This window comes from Salvia miltiorrhiza, chromosome 8, assembly GCF_028751815.1.
Source record: "Salvia miltiorrhiza cultivar Shanhuang (shh) chromosome 8, IMPLAD_Smil_shh, whole genome shotgun sequence".
NCBI lineage: Eukaryota > Viridiplantae > Streptophyta > Magnoliopsida > Lamiales > Lamiaceae > Salvia > Salvia miltiorrhiza.
In genome coordinates, this window is record NC_080394.1 from 24,665,982 (window position 1) to 24,685,240 (window position 19,259).

The 19,259-nt window shown below is 36.0% G+C and overlaps 2 protein-coding genes across 2 annotated transcripts; both read right to left on the reverse strand.

Annotated features, from left to right (window-relative positions):
* Positions 1-589: 589 nt before the first annotated feature.
* Positions 590-3,940, reverse strand: LOC130997179 (superoxide dismutase [Mn], mitochondrial-like). The gene is made up of 6 exons (XM_057922436.1): positions 3,495-3,940; positions 2,390-2,436; positions 2,175-2,300; positions 1,995-2,051; positions 1,480-1,557; positions 590-848 (listed from the first exon to the last, which is right to left on the reverse strand). The coding sequence occupies exons 1-6, from the start codon at positions 3,772-3,774 to the stop codon at positions 753-755; spliced, it is 684 nt and encodes a 227-aa protein (XP_057778419.1). The 5' UTR covers positions 3,775-3,940; the 3' UTR covers positions 590-752.
* A 7,801-nt stretch (positions 3,941-11,741) lies between these two features.
* On the reverse strand, positions 11,742-18,963 carry LOC130997181 (uncharacterized). The gene is made up of 7 exons (XM_057922437.1): positions 18,537-18,963; positions 17,544-17,592; positions 17,340-17,442; positions 17,160-17,255; positions 16,985-17,059; positions 16,456-16,525; positions 11,742-12,105 (listed from the first exon to the last, which is right to left on the reverse strand). Exons 1-7 carry the CDS (start codon positions 18,933-18,935, stop codon positions 12,031-12,033), a joined length of 867 nt encoding a protein of 288 aa, XP_057778420.1. The 5' UTR covers positions 18,936-18,963; the 3' UTR covers positions 11,742-12,030.
* Positions 18,964-19,259: the final 296 nt, after the last annotated feature.

The following is a 19,259-nucleotide window of genomic DNA, read 5'->3' on the forward strand; positions in this document are numbered from 1 at the left end:
TGTGTAGATCCATGGAAGGTGTAGAGAGATGATGAAAAAAGATGTGAGGAAGATGAAGAAAATGGTGGAAGAAAGAAAGTGAGGAAGAAGAAGAAAAAGAGAAGAAAAAGAAGAGAAAAAATAAAAATAAATAAAAAATCGGTCAACAAAACACGCAAAACGAGACAGTCAAATTCGAATTTCTTATTTTTTTTTTAAATGGCACGTGTAAAACACGCGCCAATACCAACGGTCGAAAATGGCTACACGATAGAACATGTAGCCCTCGTGTAAGAGTGGGCTACATCGGTTACACGATAGCAGCCTTACACGAGTAGGCCGCTATCGTGTAACCGATGCGGATGCTCTATAAGAAAACTTGAGATATCTCTCGTTTCTTGTTTTCAAGAAAACAGAAATGCAGATTGCCTAAGATGGAAAGGAATGATAGAGAACAAGTGTCGACAATCCAAGCAAGCAGCGAAGTCAGTAGCATTTTTCTGTAATCTGTTAATGATTTCATTTCATGTAAATAGCAATTTTCTTTAGTTTGAAAAAACGAAGCTTATGTTTTACAAAACCGACTGAAAAGTGAAAACAAGCCATGATATTTAGCAACAGAAATAGAGAGTATAGACATTATTGGTGAAACGCAAAATATACAATGTCAAAAGTGTGCTGGAACAAGTTAACATCACACTAACAAAAAACAGGATCACCTCAGCAGCCACAGTATATTTATTCCTCTCTAGTTCAACACCTCGACAACTTCACTAATTCGCATTCTCTTTATCAAAAACATCACTAGCATATTTCCAATTTATAACTTTCCATATATTCTTCAAGTAGTCAGGCCTCACGTTCTTGTACTGCAAAAAGCAAAGCAATGAAATGACATCAATGCAAACATTTGCATAGCCTGTAGAGATAAGACGAATGAACTGAAAACCAAAAAAGATGTGCACGACAAGGGGTGAATGCGAATGCATGATGACTGATGAACTTGTGTATGCCTAGGGGAGAGGAACATGCCGAGCTCAAGAATTATGATAGAGTGAAGGGATTGAGAAAAGAAGAAATCAATTTCGATAGATAATGAACTATGAAAAACAGGATTACCCTCAAAACTATGAAAAACAGAAGCTGCCCCCAAAACTAACATAATATCTGAATAATAAATTCTAGCTCACAAATAACTATTTAAAGACCCATTACTTTATTCTAGCCTTAAATAACTTACCATACATAACTAAATAAATTAAAGAAATTAAAGATAACTATAACTAAATAATGATATGCATCAAATTAACTAAGAACTATTAGTTAAACAAAATATAATGAAAGAGCAGAAAAAAAAATACTATAAGCCTTGCTACTGTGACCATTGTTGATTAGTAGCTGTAATTAAGTAGTCAACTTTTGCATATTAAGATTCTACTAGGCAGCATCAGAGGCTATTGAATATATGCTACAAATAACAATTCAATTAAGAGGAAGCACCTGCAAATAATATGCATGTTCCCAGACGTCAATACCAAGCAGAGGGACCAAACTAGCTCCTTTAGTAACAAGTGGATCCTGCAATAGAAGATATGCAAGGCAGAACGGCAAGTTTCATCAAGTCAGAAATCAGAACTTAGTATCCTAGAATGGTAAATTCTCACTGAGACATCTTATTTTAAAATCTCCAATGACTGTATCCAATATGCCCATACTTGAATTCATAATAGTTGTAAAACCAAGTAACAAGGGCCTAAAATCCAAACAAGGACCATGTACATAAACAAGGAAACACTGGACTTAAATTCCAAACCAACAAAGTTATGATAGGGCAAGCATGTTAATTTCAAGTTCTAGGTAACTTCTATCTACAACTCAATAGACTTAAGAACTTAATGAACCTGAAAGCATTGGGTGCAAAATCAAACACGAGTGCACTGAGCATGCTTAAGCAGCAAAATTAGGATTAAAAGATCATACATAGTTTCTACTAGAACAGAAACCACTACACTTGCCTGATTTCCAGTGGTCTCAACTACCAGGCGCTTGAATTCTTTGTCCAAACCAAGCCACTAGAAATATCAATCAAGTAGTTCAAGGTAAACAAAATTAGCGGGAGAATACACCATTCAGAAGCATCTTATGCAGATATCCATGAGTTGAAACATGATGGTTATGAAAAGATAAATTCATACCACCCATCCTGAACCCTGTAAAGCAGCACCTTCTGCATTCATCTTCTGTATTAGAGCTTCAAAAGATCCAAAGTTGCTGTCGATGGCCCAACCGAAAGAACCATGAGGAGGCTCACCACCACCAACCTGAAAGAGAGATTGCCTAGTAAACAAGGTTGTACCCAATTTTTTAACAACAAAATAGAAATGCAACAAGCAAACCTTAAGGTACTTACACGAACAGGAGCAAGATTCTTCCAGAAAATTGAGTGATTAACATGACCTACAAAAAAAAAATTTAGAGAAGGAAAAACATGTATTGAGAACAATGAGAATATTAGCTTGGCCACATAATTAGCATAAGTAGCTTGAACAAGGCATTTCCTCGTCCAACTGAACAAAAAGAAGCTCTTGTACATATATGTGTAAGTATGCAAGTGTTATCTGTGGCGCAAGATTTTGGTTGGGAAAAGGGAACTGAGAATTGAAATGAATAAAATATATGTATCCAATCCGTGAAAAAAGCAAGAAGTGAAATTATATTATAATTAATTCCTCACATATCTTCTCTCAAAAAAAAAAAAAAATCCTCACATATCTGGTAAGTACCATATAAATCTTTGGGAAGTAAGCAACCCCACATAACTGCAAACTTAAATTTTAACTGACGAATATAGGAATTTTTCTTAGGAAGGGTGCAGATTGAAATAGTGGGATTTTCATAAGTGGGCAACAACCGCATTCAAACCCACGATCTCTCAATTTGTCACATAATAATAATGTATTGAATGGAAACCTCTTCCTAAAACTTAAACCACATTCTAATAAGATATTCAAAAACAATTCCATCTTAAAACTTCAACCAAAAAACCTCCGCTATTATGCTCGCAAAAATTATTAGACACGCAGACAGAAGAAGCAAATGCAAGGCCAGCTCCTTATTCCCCATTGGCCAATTTGATTGATCCAGGCAAAATAACAATGTAATTTCCACAAAAAGCCGGTCATAGTTTTAGTGAGTATAAAATGTTTAAATTCTAGCGTTAGTAACACTACTCCAGCCTAATTTAACTACCTCTTTTAAGCTTTATTCTTTAGGATCTGAATATATCACCAAAAAATATAAGTAAAAATATGAACTCGTCAGATTGCAAAGAGCTAGTGTTAACCAAACAAAGTAATAAAGCAAGGATTAAAATGAATTGTCACCAAGGAAATACAAGAATTAAAGCACATAAATGTCAGTCTAACCTTCAGGAAATGTTCAATTCACACAACAAAAAATTAAGAAAAACATGGAAAAAGACTCGCAGAACTGGAAGAAACTGAAATGAGAAATACCCCCTCCGTTGAACTTGATAGCGCTCTGAAGCTTGACGACGGTGGAGGCGTCGCCCTTAGCAGCGGCGGCGTCGAGCTGCTCAAGGGCCTTGTTGTAATTGGTGATGTAAGCTTGGTGGTGTTTCTGGTGGTGGAGCTGCATGATCTCGGCGCTGATAGCGGGCTCGAGCTCGCCGTAATCGTAGGGCAGATCGGGCAGCGAGAAAGTCTGGAGGCCGCGGGAGGCGAGAGGAGCAGCCGCCCTCAGAGGATTTCTGGTGATTAGGGTTCGGAGCGCCATTGGAGTAGCTCACTCGCTCTTCTGGAAAAATGTAGAGAGAGAGAGATGATAATTTGATGTCAACCTAAACTCCAATCCTCCACTCTTCACTAAGGCTAACCGAGTACATTCGGTTTGATAAATTCCCGGACGAAATCGTTTACAAAATCAGTTCTAGATGATTTTGGAGATAACCATTTATTTATTAATTTATTTTTTATATAGGAGGGTCGGTGGTGGACTGGAGTCTAATACATTTTTCGTCCTATGAAGCATGACACAATTCTTTTCGGCATGAGAATTAAGAAATTGATATTTTGTGTTTAAGTGTGGTAGGTGAAAAAATGAAAATGTGAATAAAGGGTAAATTTTTTGTCATTTTTAGAAACGTGTCATTCTTCGTGGCAGACCAAAAAGGAAACTATGTCATGCTTCGTGGGACGGAGGGAGTATTTTAGGATTTAATTACTCCATCTGTCCCATTGAAATTGAGTAGTATTTATTTTTGATTCGTCCCAATGAATTTGAATTGTTTCTCTTTTTAGAAAAATTAAAATTCTAAATAAAGCTACTAATTACACTACACTCTTATTTTTCAATTCATTTTTACTCTTTTTCTCAAACTCGTTATTCTCTCTCTTACACACACTCTCTCACACACAATCGCACCTCTCTCCTTCTCGGTTACATCGCCACCTCAACGACGGTGTCGTTGACGGTGGCCGGCATCCCCTCACTTCCTCTACATCTCTCGGCCTCTTTCTCTCTCATCTATACACGCACAAAAAACAGGACGCATATACACATAAGGCTGTAAACGAGCCGAGCTGAGCTGAATACTAGCAAGCTCGAGTTAGGCTCGTTTAACTATTGGGGTGTTCAAGCTCGGCTCGAGCTCGATTTGCGCTTTTATCTTGTTGATCGAGCTCGACTCGTCACCCACTTACCGAGCTCGAGCTTAGTTCGAGCTTGGCTCAGGTGATGCTCAATAATGTCGAATTCGAGCTTGAGCTTGAGCTCGGCTCGATACATGCTTGTATATATGATGTTCGAACTCGAATTCGTTATAAATTTAGAAAAAACTTCTTAATTAACATGTTACTCGAGCTCGAGTTCGACTCATTTGAGGCTCGTGCACTAACTCGATTGAATGTTCGTGAATTGGCTCATGAGCAATTGAATCCGAACATGTTCGCGAACTCAACGAGCAGAGTACTAACAGGCTCGAGATCGACTCGATAAAAATCTCGAGCTCGGCTCGTTTACTATCGAATCGAGCTCCGAACGAATTTTTTTCGAGCCGAATCTCGAATAGTTTGTGAGTAGTCTATTTATTTACAGCCTTACATACACACAAGGCAAGAGCCAAGAGGGTGGCGATGCTAAGGAAAGAACGCCCTATCGGACGCCAATGCTGCCGTTCTCGCAGATTTAGGGCTTCGAACTAGGGTCGTTTACTCCTTCATTTTCCGATGTTCTCGCAAATCTGAAGTGGTGATTTTTCTTCATCTTTTCCTCGATTTTCTCGATTTCTTCCACTTAAGCTCCATGGCGGAAATATGGGGTGGTGATCAAGGTGGATTCAACATGGGAATATGACAAATTTTAGGAAATTTCGGATGTAAATTGAGAGATTTTAGAGGGGTTTTTTGGATTTGGGGTTTTAAAGGTTTTCATATGTCGGCGTCGTCGTGCATCGGTCGCCTGGTGACGGTTGCTTGACAGAGGAGAGAGGAAGACCGACGGCGGCACTAACTTCAAATTTGGGGGGTAAGGGAGGAAGACCGGCGGCGGTGCTAAGGTAGTTGTGATTTGGGGGGTTGGGGGAGAAAGACGAGTTAGGGGTGTTTCTCAATTATTTCTAAATTAAAATTAAAAATAAAATTTTATATTTAAAAATAATTTAAAATCACTAATGTAGATAATTACTTAATAAAATTTTTATTTTCTATTTTTATAATATGTAGACGGGTTAGGGGTGTTTTTCAATTATTTCGAATTATAATATGCATTCAATTTTTATTTTCTATTTAAAACTTTCGAAATTTGTGTTTTTTAGGAATTAAATATCTCTAACTAAATAAAATTTTAGAATTAATTTAAAATTTAGATTTGAAAATAATTTAAAATCACTAATTATATAGATAACTACTTAATCATAAATTTACAAACATACTTAAAATAACTAAATAACTCCTTAAATCACGCGCAAAAAAGAAACGTCTCAACTTCGGCGGAACAGAGGGAGTATATTTTAAAATAATGTATTCAATTTTTATTTTCTATTTAATTATAATTAAAATAAGATTTTATTAAAAAGGAAAAGAAAAGAACGAACCTAGGACCCTTGAGAGCACAAAAGAGCAAACTAAGGGCCGAGCCTCATTAAAACCCTTTTAAGGCAAACCCGAGAGGGAAAATCCTTGAAAGGGAAAAAGAGTACTCGTCTAAGAAGACCTGCGCAGGAGCGGAAATGAGACAGCTTCAAAAGTTCCGGCCTAACCATCACCTCTAAGCTGCTCGGCTCCCAAACGCAGAGAAAGAACGACCAAAGAAACACGAACGAGAAAACACAAAAAAATAAAGAAGTCCAGCGAGACCAAACAAGAGAAACAAACACGCCAAAGATCAACCCCTCGACAACCAACTCAGACTTGGAGTCGAACATCTGCAGGAAGTCATTCTCGGCTAACCAACGAAGTCCGACCAGCCAAGCCTCACCACAACTGACGCCCCAACCCAGCACCACCGCAAGACCTCCATCCCTCCAAGACAGCCGCCAACAAAGCATCGAACAACAGACCAAAACATGCCAATCACACTCATGATTCGAACTGCCATGAATTAACCTCTTCCAGCAACGTTGGACAGAGACGCCGACGAGGATCAGCGGATCCCTCGCAAAACTAGGGGGAGTAAACACTCCAAGAGCTAGTGTATCAACGACCAAAGCCACTAGCTCCCAACAAAACTCAACGCCAACGGCAACAAAAGCGCCGATCGCGGAGCAGCCAAAGAAACAATCAGCCACGCTCCAGCCCCAAGCGCACCTGGAAACTGAAAAAAGAGCGCAGCTGTTGCCCCGACCCAAACGCCTAAACCAGCCGCACCAGCCAACCATTTAATGAACTATGCGAATCTGGCTGTGGGAAGCCATATCTCTACGAACAGCCATCTTAATCTCGTCAATTTCGTGAGGCCACCAGCCCTCTAACCTCTGTGGATTAGCCATGATGTCTGCCGCGGTGTTACCTTCTCTAAAGATGTGAGTCACCTGAAGTCGGAAATTCTGAAGACATTTAAGAATGGCCTTCCAAGCCGCCGCAAACCGCCACAGGACAACCGTAGATCGAGTTTGAAGCAAATTAACAACGTAAGTCGAATCAGCCTCGATCTAAAGATCCTTCCACCCCCGTGCCTTCGCGATTTGAACGACAGAGATAATCGCAAACAGCTCGACTTCGAACGCAAAACTAGGGATGGCAGTGGATCTTGGACCCGGTCCAGATCCGTGGATCCAGATCCGTTTTTACGGATCTGGATCTCAATTTTTTGGACCCGATGGATCTGGATCTGGATCTGGATCTCAGTTTTAAAAACAGATCTGGATCTGGATCTTGAGATTTTAGATCCGGATCCGGCCCAGATCCGACCCGTGGATCCGTTTTATTTTATATATATATTTTATATTTAGTTTATTAATAACTAAATTAAAAATAATAAATAAATTATATTCAAAAGAATAAAAACTAAAAGTAATTAGATAAAAGTATTTTGTGTTATATTTTTCATGATGGATATTAGATGTTGTTGATTTTGTGAAATTTTTTTAATTTAATTTAAAAATAGCAGATCCATGGATCTGGACCCGTGGACCCGCGGATCTGACGGATCTGGATCTGGATCCAAAATTTTCAGATCCACGGATCTGGATCTGGATCTGGATCTAGTATATGAAAACGGATCTGGATCTGGTATTGGCCAGACCCGGTCCAGATCCGGCCCGTTGCCATCCCTACGCAAAACCAATTCCGCCTTTGAAATGAAAGCAACCGCGAACACAATTCAAGCTATCCCGGAAAACTCCTCCAAAATTTGTGTTTTTTTAGAAAATATCTCTAACTTTTTTTATTATTCAAAAACCTTAAATTTTTAGTTTTTTTAAAAATATTATTCAATTATACAAAATTTGACGATAGAATAATGAATCACATTGCCAAATTCTTAGCCGGAACGCCGTCATTTTGTTGAGCGATATGCAAAAAAAATATTCCACTTAAGAATTCGACGAGGTAACTCATCATTCGTTGCCAGATTTTGTACGACGCGATATTTATGGAAAACACTAAAGGTTCATAACACAAAACATGATTAACCCTTTTTTTTTACATGAGGAGTGAGAACGGTGGAGTTTGAACCTTAGACCTCGCTATTTAAGTCATGTTTATCAAACATATCATAGACTATGTGATCCATTGTTGTTGGTTCTGAGCGAGAAAGTATTGGTGTACGAGGGAAGGAATACATCAAATTCAAACTTTTCGTTGCTTGTAGCTTAAGATAGAACTGATCAGTTAGTGAATATCATATAACTCTTCAAGTGACTGGGATCAGCTTACAATTCGTGGGCTGACTTCGTCCAGATAAATTATTCCAATTGTAGAGTGTAGGTCAATTAGCAAATCTATTGACAGTTGAAAGCTTATTAGTTGGACAAATAACTGAAGCTATGTGCGGAATATGGTGGTTTAGCTATGCCACTTCACATCTCTTCTTTGTTGACATGTGTGATGTATTTGATCTTATTGCTGAGTTGAAATTGAGTGATGATTACGAGGTATCTTCAATGGTTGAGTTGGAATTGAGATGTTCGTTTAATTTGATGTTTTAGAGTTAGAGACTTGAGATTTGTGCATGTTGATTGTTGTTTATATGTTAGTATTTGTTAATACAAGAAATTGAAAACGAACACAGTTATAAAGGATAATAAGGGTTGAAAAGGGAGAAGAATCTTTTTTCTTTTTTTAATTTCGGGTATTAAGGTACCCGAATACCCGATTAAGCTGAATAGGGTAATTCAGGGTAGTTTTGTAAAACAATAAGATAAATTATATTCTTAATAATTGAGAATACCAAACACCAAGAGGGAAGGGAAGAACAATTAACCTCATTTATGATTTGTCAAAAAAAAAATCCAATTTTATGAAAAGAATTATTCCTATAAAAATCATGATAAGAGCATCCACATCCGCTGAGCCAATTGGAGGCTCATCCACAGATGTGACCACTTATGAGTTAATGCCCTACATTGGGAAGGCTCGTCCAACTGAATCATATTCATTAGTTTTGATTTTGCATTTTTCATTTAATTTAAATAACACAATAGTTAAAATTACATAAAATTAAAAGACATAATTAAAAATTACATAAACTTAAAGCTTGATTTATTTAAATTATTAAAATTAAAGTAATTAAGAAAATTGAAATTAAAATAATTAAATAATTAAAATGAACATTTTAATGTTTGGCCAAAGCCCACTGATTTTAAAGCCCATTATTTAGTTAAATAATTAAATAAATTACTTTAAAAGCTCAGCCCACTCGAGAAGCCCACTAGAGAAACCCTATTTCTTTCTCTTCTCAACATTTCCGCTTCTTCTTCTCCATTTCTCATCCTCTCCTCTAGGTGCGCGGCTGAGCTCCAGGTTTGCTTTTTAATTATTATTTGTTCACGCGCGTCAATTGCATGTATAGGAAAAAAAGAGCGGATGAGTCGAGCTCATTGAGATAAGCCAGACTCAAGTCGCATGCACCCTACGTAGGTCAACTCATCCTCAAATCGACTCGAGCCCCTCGGATGAGTCGACTGATATGGGTGCTCTAACAAACTATATCAACTTTAATAGGGTGTGAGCGCAACTCAACCAAAATAGAAAATATCAATCTGAATTGATTTCAATCGATTATGAGGAGGTTTTGGTTTCGGTTCAATGAAAATAGTGTAAAACAAAATCAATTTCAGTCGATCGTAGGTTTGAATAAAAATCTCTTCGATTCCAATCGACCAAAACTTATATGTATATACACACACACACAGAGTGATACAAAAATCTAGGGAGAACTAAGTGTGATGATAAATGAGAATGAACATCGAACGTGAGATAGGTAAAATAGGAATACAAAATTCTGATACTAAAAAGAAATACTCTTTTTTTGCACCGTTTGCCGCCTTAATTATGCATATATATAAACACAAATATGCATTGCACTAGGAGACCCGTCATGTAATAAATTAAGAATTATCTATGTGGCAATATCATGCATATTTGTATGTAACAACATGCATATTGTGTTTAACTATATGCATATTACGTTGTAATCAAGGCGGTGACTGAGTGCAAAAAAAACTCGGATTTAAAAAATATTTAAGATATATATATATATAGGGAGAGGTTCAAATAAGAACCACTAATAAAATAAGAACGGAGAACCATTTTAAGCCATTCGATCATCAAGATCTACGGTGGATGCATCATCTTGATGGATGGATGCAGGTGCTGGGATCGAATCCTGAAGGGAGCAAAAAAATTATTTTTTTCAGATGCATTAAATTTAATAGCGGATGCATTAATTTGTATAGCAGATGCAGTAATTTTATTGGTTCTTATGTTCTCACGATAATTGTGGTTCTCACTATAACCGCACCCTATATATATATATATATATATATATATATATATATATATATTAATATCTAAAATTTGTATTCATGTTTTACCCCTCCATATATTTTGACTTGGAAGGCTTCTATCACATGTCGCGTTCTTAGTACGCCACATGAACAAAATGTGTGATTTAAATTTGGATCTATATACTACCTAAGGAATGAGTTCTACAAGATTTCTTTATATCTCTCTCTCTCTCTCTCTCTCTCTCTCTATATATATATATATATATATATATATATATATATATATATATATATATATATAGGGAGAGGTTCAAATAAGAACCACTAATAAAATAAGAACGGAGAACCATTTTAAGCCATTCGATCATCAAGATCTACGGTGGATGCATCATCTTGGTGGATGAATGCAGATGCTGGGTTCGAATCCTGAAGGGAGCAAAAAATTATTTTTTTCGGATACATTAAATTTAATAGCGGATGCATTAATTTGTATAGCAGATGCAGTAATTTTATTGGTTCTTATGTTCTCACGATAATTGTGGTTCTCACTATAACCGCATCCTATATATATATATGTATATATGGGTGGGCTACCATGAAAACACTCTTAAGTGTATAAAATAGAAATAATTCCTCACCCTAGATTTGGGCCAGATTAACGGTTTAGATTGAAAATCTGTATTTTGGATTAATTTGTTTCAAATGTACTGTGAATTCGTAGCATCTTTATTAATAAGGACAATATTGTAATTGAATAAATTTGACTTTCTCTCTCCAACCATGCGGTTTCGAAAATGACTTCTATTTATTATGGAAATTAAAAGATTTGATTTCCTATATCTATGACAATTGACGAAAATATCAAATCTTCATCAGATGAATCATCACCCTTGAATATACCAAGATCGACGCACAGGATTTGGTCTTTGTTCTTTGAATTTTTTATGATCTCCATAGAACTCTATCCTATATATAATGGTTTTAATGAAAATGATCATATATTGTAAAAAATGAGAATTGATATGAATACATCAGTATGTAATGCTAAATAAGCTGTTGAAAATGTATGAATAATCATTCTTCTCTAATCCCCTTTTCTTGCCTTATCTTTAAGAATGAACGCGAAAATAGAATAAAATGAAGCGAACCCATTATTCTCGCCAAAATCCCCTTTCTTGCCTTCTCTTCATGTTTTGATCTATTTCTCATACGTTCCATTAAGTGGCGCAACTATGGAAATGTAAAGAGTGATTCGCCACATAGTAAGCATCCTCTTTGTAAGATAATTTAAATGGAGTTGTGGTAAATTTTGCTAGGTTTGTAATTGTACCAGCAGCAGTAGTTGTTGTAGCATCTGTAACTACACCATCAAAATCTCAACTTGGTCACTAACTAATCTCCATAGGAGAAAAACCACAAATTCATATTGGACACATTAATTGCACTACATACAATATCACTAAATTACCATGTTTCCAAAGGATGTGTTTGACAGGAGAATATTCGTGGATATGAGAGTATTTTTTTTATAATAATTTCCAGTAACTTCAAGAACAAGAATCTCATGACTTTCGATGGCGGACCCATCATTTTTTAAGCAATTGATTGGCGGCTTTCACCCAAGCATCATAGATCTCGTCTGAGAAGAGAACGAAATACACCTGAAGAGAATATGAAATGGCAATATAATCAATTTAATGTGACACTTCTACTAGGAAGATGAATGACCAACAAATCAATTGTTACAATTAGGAAACGGAGGAAGGACAACCTAAATCATGTGAACACTCTTATTTCCACTAGTTCCTTCAAAATCATGCTTCAATCTACCAAGTTTGAATTTCAATCCCACACCAACTCCCATTGACAAACTATTTAAACAGTATAAATGAATAGTATTGATGTTGGGGGAGAATTAACAATTTCACCATGGAGAATAGGGAGTTCAAAGATTAGGTGAAGCCGTGATCATGATTATAAAGGGAATCTAAAAGTTAAGCTGAAGGGACAATGTGACTTACGAAAATAAAGGGACAACGTGATAAGCAAGTCTTGGTGACATCTTAGGAATGACAGATGAACAATGTAATCCACCATCCATATCATAATAATAATAATAAATAAACAAATAAAAACTGATTAAAATAGTTCCACGAACCTTATATATCAATGAAAATCGGAGATGCATAGTAGTTGATATCGAAAATTGGAAATAACTAAAAGCGTAAGAGTAGATGTGTGGTTGGTTCCTTACTGCATTTATCATTTTTTATACAGGACTGCTAGCAATTATGATTGTTACTAACTACTGTGGACTAGATGGATATAATAACAAAACCAGAGCATATTTATTAACTGTATCTCCAACATTGATTTTAAGAACCTGTAACAGGATAGGTGTGGTTAAATATCTTTAGAAAGAGAGCTTCAGGACAAAGTTCACTAAAATAAATAGTTTATCATAATTCAAATGTAATGTGTATTGTTATGACGCCTTCACTCATAGCTTAATCCACCAGTCCCTTGTACTTAATAAATTCCCGCACGATATGATTTTCATTGTCACTTCAAATTTTGAATACATCTCCTATTAATAATTAGCATTATCCCTCATAAGTCATAACTCACAATAGGAACTGCTCATCATAAGATCAAAAGTGTTTAAAAGACCTTTAATAGGTCTATCCCTTTCAGTTTGAGTGGTTGATGCAGATGGAAAAATCATTGTAGCAGCAGAAAATGTCAGCAATTCGGAGGGAATTATGTTTCACGTTGATAGCTCATGCAAAAGGTTATTGGGAAGACTGTTCCTTTTAGATCGTTATGATATGGAGAGGCTTTCCGACAGAGTGAAGTATCTAGTGTTCCTTTGGATATATCTTATCTCAAAGGTAGACATTGTACCTCTCAACTTACTGCCAAAATAGAATCACGGGCCAACAAATCTCAACTTATCCTGGGATGTTTGATGAAACAGAAGCATATTTGTACATCTAAGTTATTTTCATTGAAGCAAGAAGCAATCTCAGATCATTTTTAAACTGGCACATTCTTGTGGTCTATATAAGACATTGAGGTCTGTAGTCACAAATAAGAGAATGAGTGACATACTCATAAGTAGATATCACTCATTTGAACCAAATAACTTAGAGGGTGTTTGCTAAGCTTATCTTAAAGACCTTATAAACTCCAAAAGCATATAAGATGTTATGTCTCAAGAGCTTATAAGTTGTCAAAGTATTTGGATAATTGAGCTTATAAGTTAAGAGAGTGAATTGTGAGGTGGAGAGGGAAAATCTTAATTAGAGAAATGAAATTGGAATGGTATATGATGACAATAACAAATCATAATTGAGTTATTTTTGTAAAATGATTGTTGCTTAAAAGATAATGAGAAAATAAGTTGGGTAAAAGAACTTCTTTTTTGGGGAGCTTCTAAGCTCTTGGAGCTCTTTTTTTACAGCTTATAAGCCCTTATAAGTTGTTTAGGAGCTTATTTTGCCAAACACTTTGAAGAAGCTTATAAGCTATTTTAAAGAGCTTATAAGTTAAGCCAAACACTCTCTTATTTATATGTGATATACCTAGAAACTAAATCCTTTTCACTGTTTGGTGGTTGGCTTTAGTTCTAGGGGGAAAAAAAATCTTAAACTCGGCCAACAGATGATATCCTTAGCTTCAGAGGCCTCATCTAGCTGTGCTTACTAAAGGCCATCTTTGCCTCCACAGCACAGTAGTTTACCACCTCAGAACTTCTAAAATATCTCAACTCGTGATAAAACACATTTTTGCTTCATGTATTATTTGGCAGGTTTCGTATGGGAGAGAGATGTTGGTAGCTTATAGTTACAATTATGAGAAAATCTTATACTCCAAGATTGCTGCAACAGATAATTCATAGGAAGTGGCATAGAAAAAATAAGCTAACTAAATCAAAATAAGGCTCCTATTGTTGGACTTCTATACTGAAAGCAAGACGTTTTATGCTTGTATGCAATGATCCTGTTTTCACTACACGATTTCCTATCTGATTTGTTCATTTATGGCACATGTAACATGTTGCTTGTCTTTTTGTCTCTTGAGTAAGTAGATCATATGATTGGTAAAACTTATGAGATATAAAATTGTATCACAACCAAAAGAACTGGAGGTCGAGTTATTGGTTTAGACTGCAGTATAAATGAAAACAGTTTGTCCTTGACTATTTATATATACTGTCTTTCCGGATCACATTGAGATGTGTTCTTCTATCTGACCATTGAAAAATCAAAATCTCGGTGACTTAACGAGCCTTAAATCCTAGTAAGATTTCAGGTGTGCATACGTGCTTGTATGTCACTTTGACTTACTATGGGTGATAGTTATACATTATCTCAATATTCTATGTATCTTGGGTGGTAGCAGATCGTATATGATATCAAGATGGCGAACACTTCATCAACGAGTTCAAGCAATTCTTATCAGAGTCAGGACTAAGTTTGCGGTTGATGCCACTCACTTAGGAAACTTTCAATATAAGTAGGAGAGTGATGCTTTTGTACTAGCTAGTAGGAAGACACATTATATACTAAAAGTTTGTTTTAGTATCAGTGGGAGATTGTTGGATTTATAAGCAATGATCCTGTTTTCAATATTTAATCTCCTATATCTGATTTGTTCATTTATCACATATGCTACTTGTTTCTTTTGTCTCTTGATTAAGAAGATCATATGGAGTGTTGTAGATCACAGAAGTTCATATGATTGGTAAAACTTGCGAGATATAAAATTGTATCACAGTCGAAGTAAATCGAGGACGAGTTATTGGTTTATGCTGCAATATTAATGGAAATAGTTTGTCTTGACTACTTATTTATACTGGTACGTCTTTACGTATTGATAGGGACACAATGAGCTGTGTTTTTCTATTGACCGTCGTGAAGAACCCAAATCGTAATAAGATTTTAGGTGTGTATACATGTTTGTATGTCAGTTTGACTTACTATGGGTGAGAGTCATATATTAGCTCAATATTCTATGTATCTAGGGTGGCAGCAATTTGTATATGATAATGATATTTAGTCATTTGTATTAGGTATCTGTATCCAGTTTATCGTACCAAACCCTACAAATTGATTAATTGCAGGTACGATAATAAGATTGATGTACTACTTAAGGAATTGATAAACAATTAATTAATTTAAGGTGACTGAAGCTATAATTAATTAATGAGTGTTTGGCATCTTAAATATAGAGTTCGATAAGTCTAATACAAGCCCCATCTTTGTTTTATAGTATTTGTTCCCTGGACCAGCCTACTTAGAGGGTGTTTGGCTAAGCGTATTTTAAAGAGCTTATAAGATGCTTATAATATGTAGTTTCTCAAGAGCTTATAGGTTGTCTTAGTGTTTGGATAATTGACTTTATAAGGTAGAGAGAAAATATTTGTTACAAAAAAAAATCGAATGAAAATGAACTTGAACTGGTATATGATGAAAATAACAAATTATAGCTAAATAATATTTGTAAAATGATTGTTGCATATAGGATTATGAAAAAATAAGTGGGATAGATGAACTTATTTTTTTGGGAAATTATAAGCTCTCGGAGATTATTTTTAGAGCTTATTAAATTATTTCTCTGTTGCTATTTCCAGAGAAAGAGAGAGGCAGTATTTTAAATACACGCCAGATATAGAATTCATCGTATCATCGTCCATCCAATAGCAGAGGAATAGGCACACGATACAGTCCAAAAGATCAAATCTGGAGTCTACGATCTTTCATCTATGCTAGAAATTCTCATGTAACGTGATGCAATTTAAACTAATAAGAGCATGCTAGATTATCAATGTATGATGAAGTAAATAATCCAAGATAAATCCTTGGGCAATATGAATTGTAATTAAATTTATAGTTCCAACACCTACTTTACCAAACTAAGGAAATGCATATACAGATACATAATCTTTTAGACAATAAGAAGCACCAAATGAGAAGCAATTTATAACCTATTGTTAAAAAAGAAAATACCTCCTTAAAGTCACCAGCAAATGCATTTACCGTAGATATGGCCACTTTGGCAGCCTCATCAAAAGGATAGCTGCAACCACAGAATATGAGAAACTAGCAGAACGCCACTTTAAGAGACTACATGAACTTAAGAAAGATATATCACGAGGAAGTAAACAAAATTAATTTTCTTATCCAAACTCAGTCACCATTGAAGCTTGCTACGTTTTTTAATAAAATAAGTTTCAAATTGGAAAAGATTAACATCAACATGTCGGACATAAAAAAGAATCCGCTTTCTTATAACAAAAAGAAAAGATGAAAAATATCTTCAGGAACTAATAATTTAGTAAAAATAGAAAGAAAAAAGTTGAGATGAAGAATCATATGATGCACAATAACCTAGTTCATTGTAGCTTGTAAGTATAGGTTGCAAAGTTAGGCAGATAAATATTTTAATAGACAATTATAAAAAGGAAATCTAGATGTAATACAAGAATTTAAAGTTTCATTAACTTCAGAAGACAATACTCATATCTTGACTATATACCTGTAGACCCCGCAGGATATAGCTGTGAATGCAATGTATTGAATGCTGTGCTCTTTTGCCACACGTAGACTGTTTCTGTAACAAGTTTCACACAAAACAAAATACAAATTTAACATTTCAAAAACTCAACTTGCAATTCCGAATAAGGGGATTTCGACAGAGCTCAACTAAGTACCTGTACGCATTTCTCAAAGCAGCTTCAGGGTTCTTATTTTTATAATAAATTGGTCCAACGGTATGAATAACATGAGAAGCTGGCAAACGAAAGCCCCTATTCATTTAAAAACATTAGCTTAATCCATCACATTACCAATGAAATGAAGGACTGAAGAATATTGTTTTGAGCAACACGTACGGGGTAATCCTTGCTTCTCCTGTGGGGCAACGAACTCCAGGCCTCACTTCTGGGACCTCATAGCATGCTTCCCGTAGTTCTGGACCAGCAGCTCGATGTATGGCTTGAAAAATACGGGTTCAGACAAGACATAAGAAAAAGATAACCAAAGATCATAGTTCACTAGGAAAAACAAAAGACAAAAACAAAGTAATAGAATCTCACCTCCATCAGCACCTCCACCTCCAAGCATCTGTTCATTTGCTGGATTGACCTATAAGGAACCAGAACAATGAGAATGGAAATTTACCACTTACATAAATTGTGTGATGAGGCATCAGAAAAAGTGAAAAATTTCTCGAATACTACATCAAACCTTTGGCTCTTAAATCAAGAAGAAGAATATTATGGCCGGAATATGACCTCTAAAAATTAATTGTACAGCTAGTTCTTGGAATAACAAATCTCACTCTGTACAGCTCAACTTGATGATTAATATAATGCATGAGAAAATCTGCATATTCCTAACAGATGCACAAAAGTAATGCAGAAACTTAAGATACATGTTTCAAAATGTCTCTTTTCCCCCTCAAGCCTCTTCTATTTCTTAGTAATTACAAGAATAGAATCATTAATGAAATTTATAAATTTTAAAAAAAATCGTAAACTTTCTATCCTGATGGGATAGCTCAAAATCCGATAGTCTAGGATTAGGCACAAAAATTGCTAGCCTGAAAAAATTTCAACCTGATTGGTCTGAATTGAATAGCCCATCAGGGCTGACCCGGAACCGGGTGGATTGTTCCGATTGGAAACGGACATGAGAATGGAAAAGGACAACTAAATTCAAACTTTGAGAATGATAAGTTCAAAGGTTATACTAAAAAATAATTTTCAAGGTTAGATTAAGCAAAATGATGAATTAGGAACAAAGATGGAAATGATCATTTGCATCTTGCTAGTGAATCTTGCCATAACAGTATTAGGAACGCAGCTAATATATGAAACTTATGAAAGCATAGACAAGTCTATTCCCTGAATAGCAGCTATTGTATTCAGCATTAAGGTGACAAAATAATACTAGCAATGTGATACACAAAAAAATAACCGCAAATGTCCAACCCAAATCGTCCGATCTTCTACATTTCCTATAAACTCGTACCTCTGCACATAAATTCACACACACACACACACACAGAATGAGAGAGGGAACCTTACAATAGCATCGGAGGAGCCATCGACGGACCACCGAGTAATGTCCCCCTTCTGAATCTTCAGAACACTCGACGGCGACAGCTGAAACGCCACAGTATCGGCGGCGGAGCTCGACATCCTCGCAAATCCAGCTGCGACGGTGCTTCCGCCGCTTACTCTGTGGCGTGGGCTCGCAACGACGGAGGGGGACCGAAAGGGGAGGCGAACGGCAATAGTCCGATGTGAATCTTTCTTGAGGAAAGGGCGAGGGAAAGGATTGCGTAGGGTTTTGGGAGAATTTGGAGCGGAGAAAATGCGGAAGATTCTGGAGTAGAATGGAGCAACCTGAGTCATGAGTTCATAATTCAATTCCTGCTCAATGGAGTTGGAAATAAAAAAGGATCTACAAAAACCACATTGCATAAGGCATACTACTCCCACTCTACATAAAAAGTGGGGCAATTTTAGTTTGGGGTAAATGCCGTTAAATCCTATAACTATATACGTTTTCGCATTTTGCATCAATTTCAGAATTTCTGCCACTGTATATCCCAACTAAGTCTCTGAGCGGTTTTTGCATCCGGCGAAGAATTCCGGCGACTTACTTAATCTACGTGTCAAATTTTTTGATGACAAGACAAAATAAAGTCCACGTGGCTTAAATTGGTTGACATGTCCATTACATGGATTTTTTATTTATTTATTAAATGACATGGCTTCCAAAACCCTCAGAACGATGTGGCTTCC

What these genes read in the sequence shown, in the direction of transcription:
- LOC130997179 (XM_057922436.1), bottom strand. Translation starts at nt 3,774, where the DNA reads ATGGCGCTCCGAACCCTAATCACCAGAAATCCTCTGAGGGCGGCTGCT. An exon ending in TACAGGGTTCAGGATGGGTG is followed by an intron (nt 2,052 to 2,174) that starts GTATGAATTTAT and finishes TGATATTTCTAG; the next exon opens with TGGCTTGGTTTGGACAAAGA. An exon ending in AACATGCATATTATTTGCAG is followed by an intron (nt 849 to 1,479) that starts GTGCTTCCTCTT and finishes TGCTTTTTGCAG; the next exon opens with TACAAGAACGTGAGGCCTGA.
- LOC130997181 (XM_057922437.1), bottom strand. Translation starts at nt 18,935, where the DNA reads ATGCAATGTGGTTTTTGTAGATCCTTTTTTATTTCCAACTCCATTGAG. An exon ending in GCTTTGAGAAATGCGTACAG is followed by an intron (nt 17,060 to 17,159) that starts GTACTTAGTTGA and finishes AACTTGTTACAG; the next exon opens with AAACAGTCTACGTGTGGCAA. An exon ending in TTGCTGGTGACTTTAAGGAG is followed by an intron (nt 12,106 to 16,455) that starts GTATTTTCTTTT and finishes TATTCTCTTCAG; the next exon opens with GTGTATTTCGTTCTCTTCTC.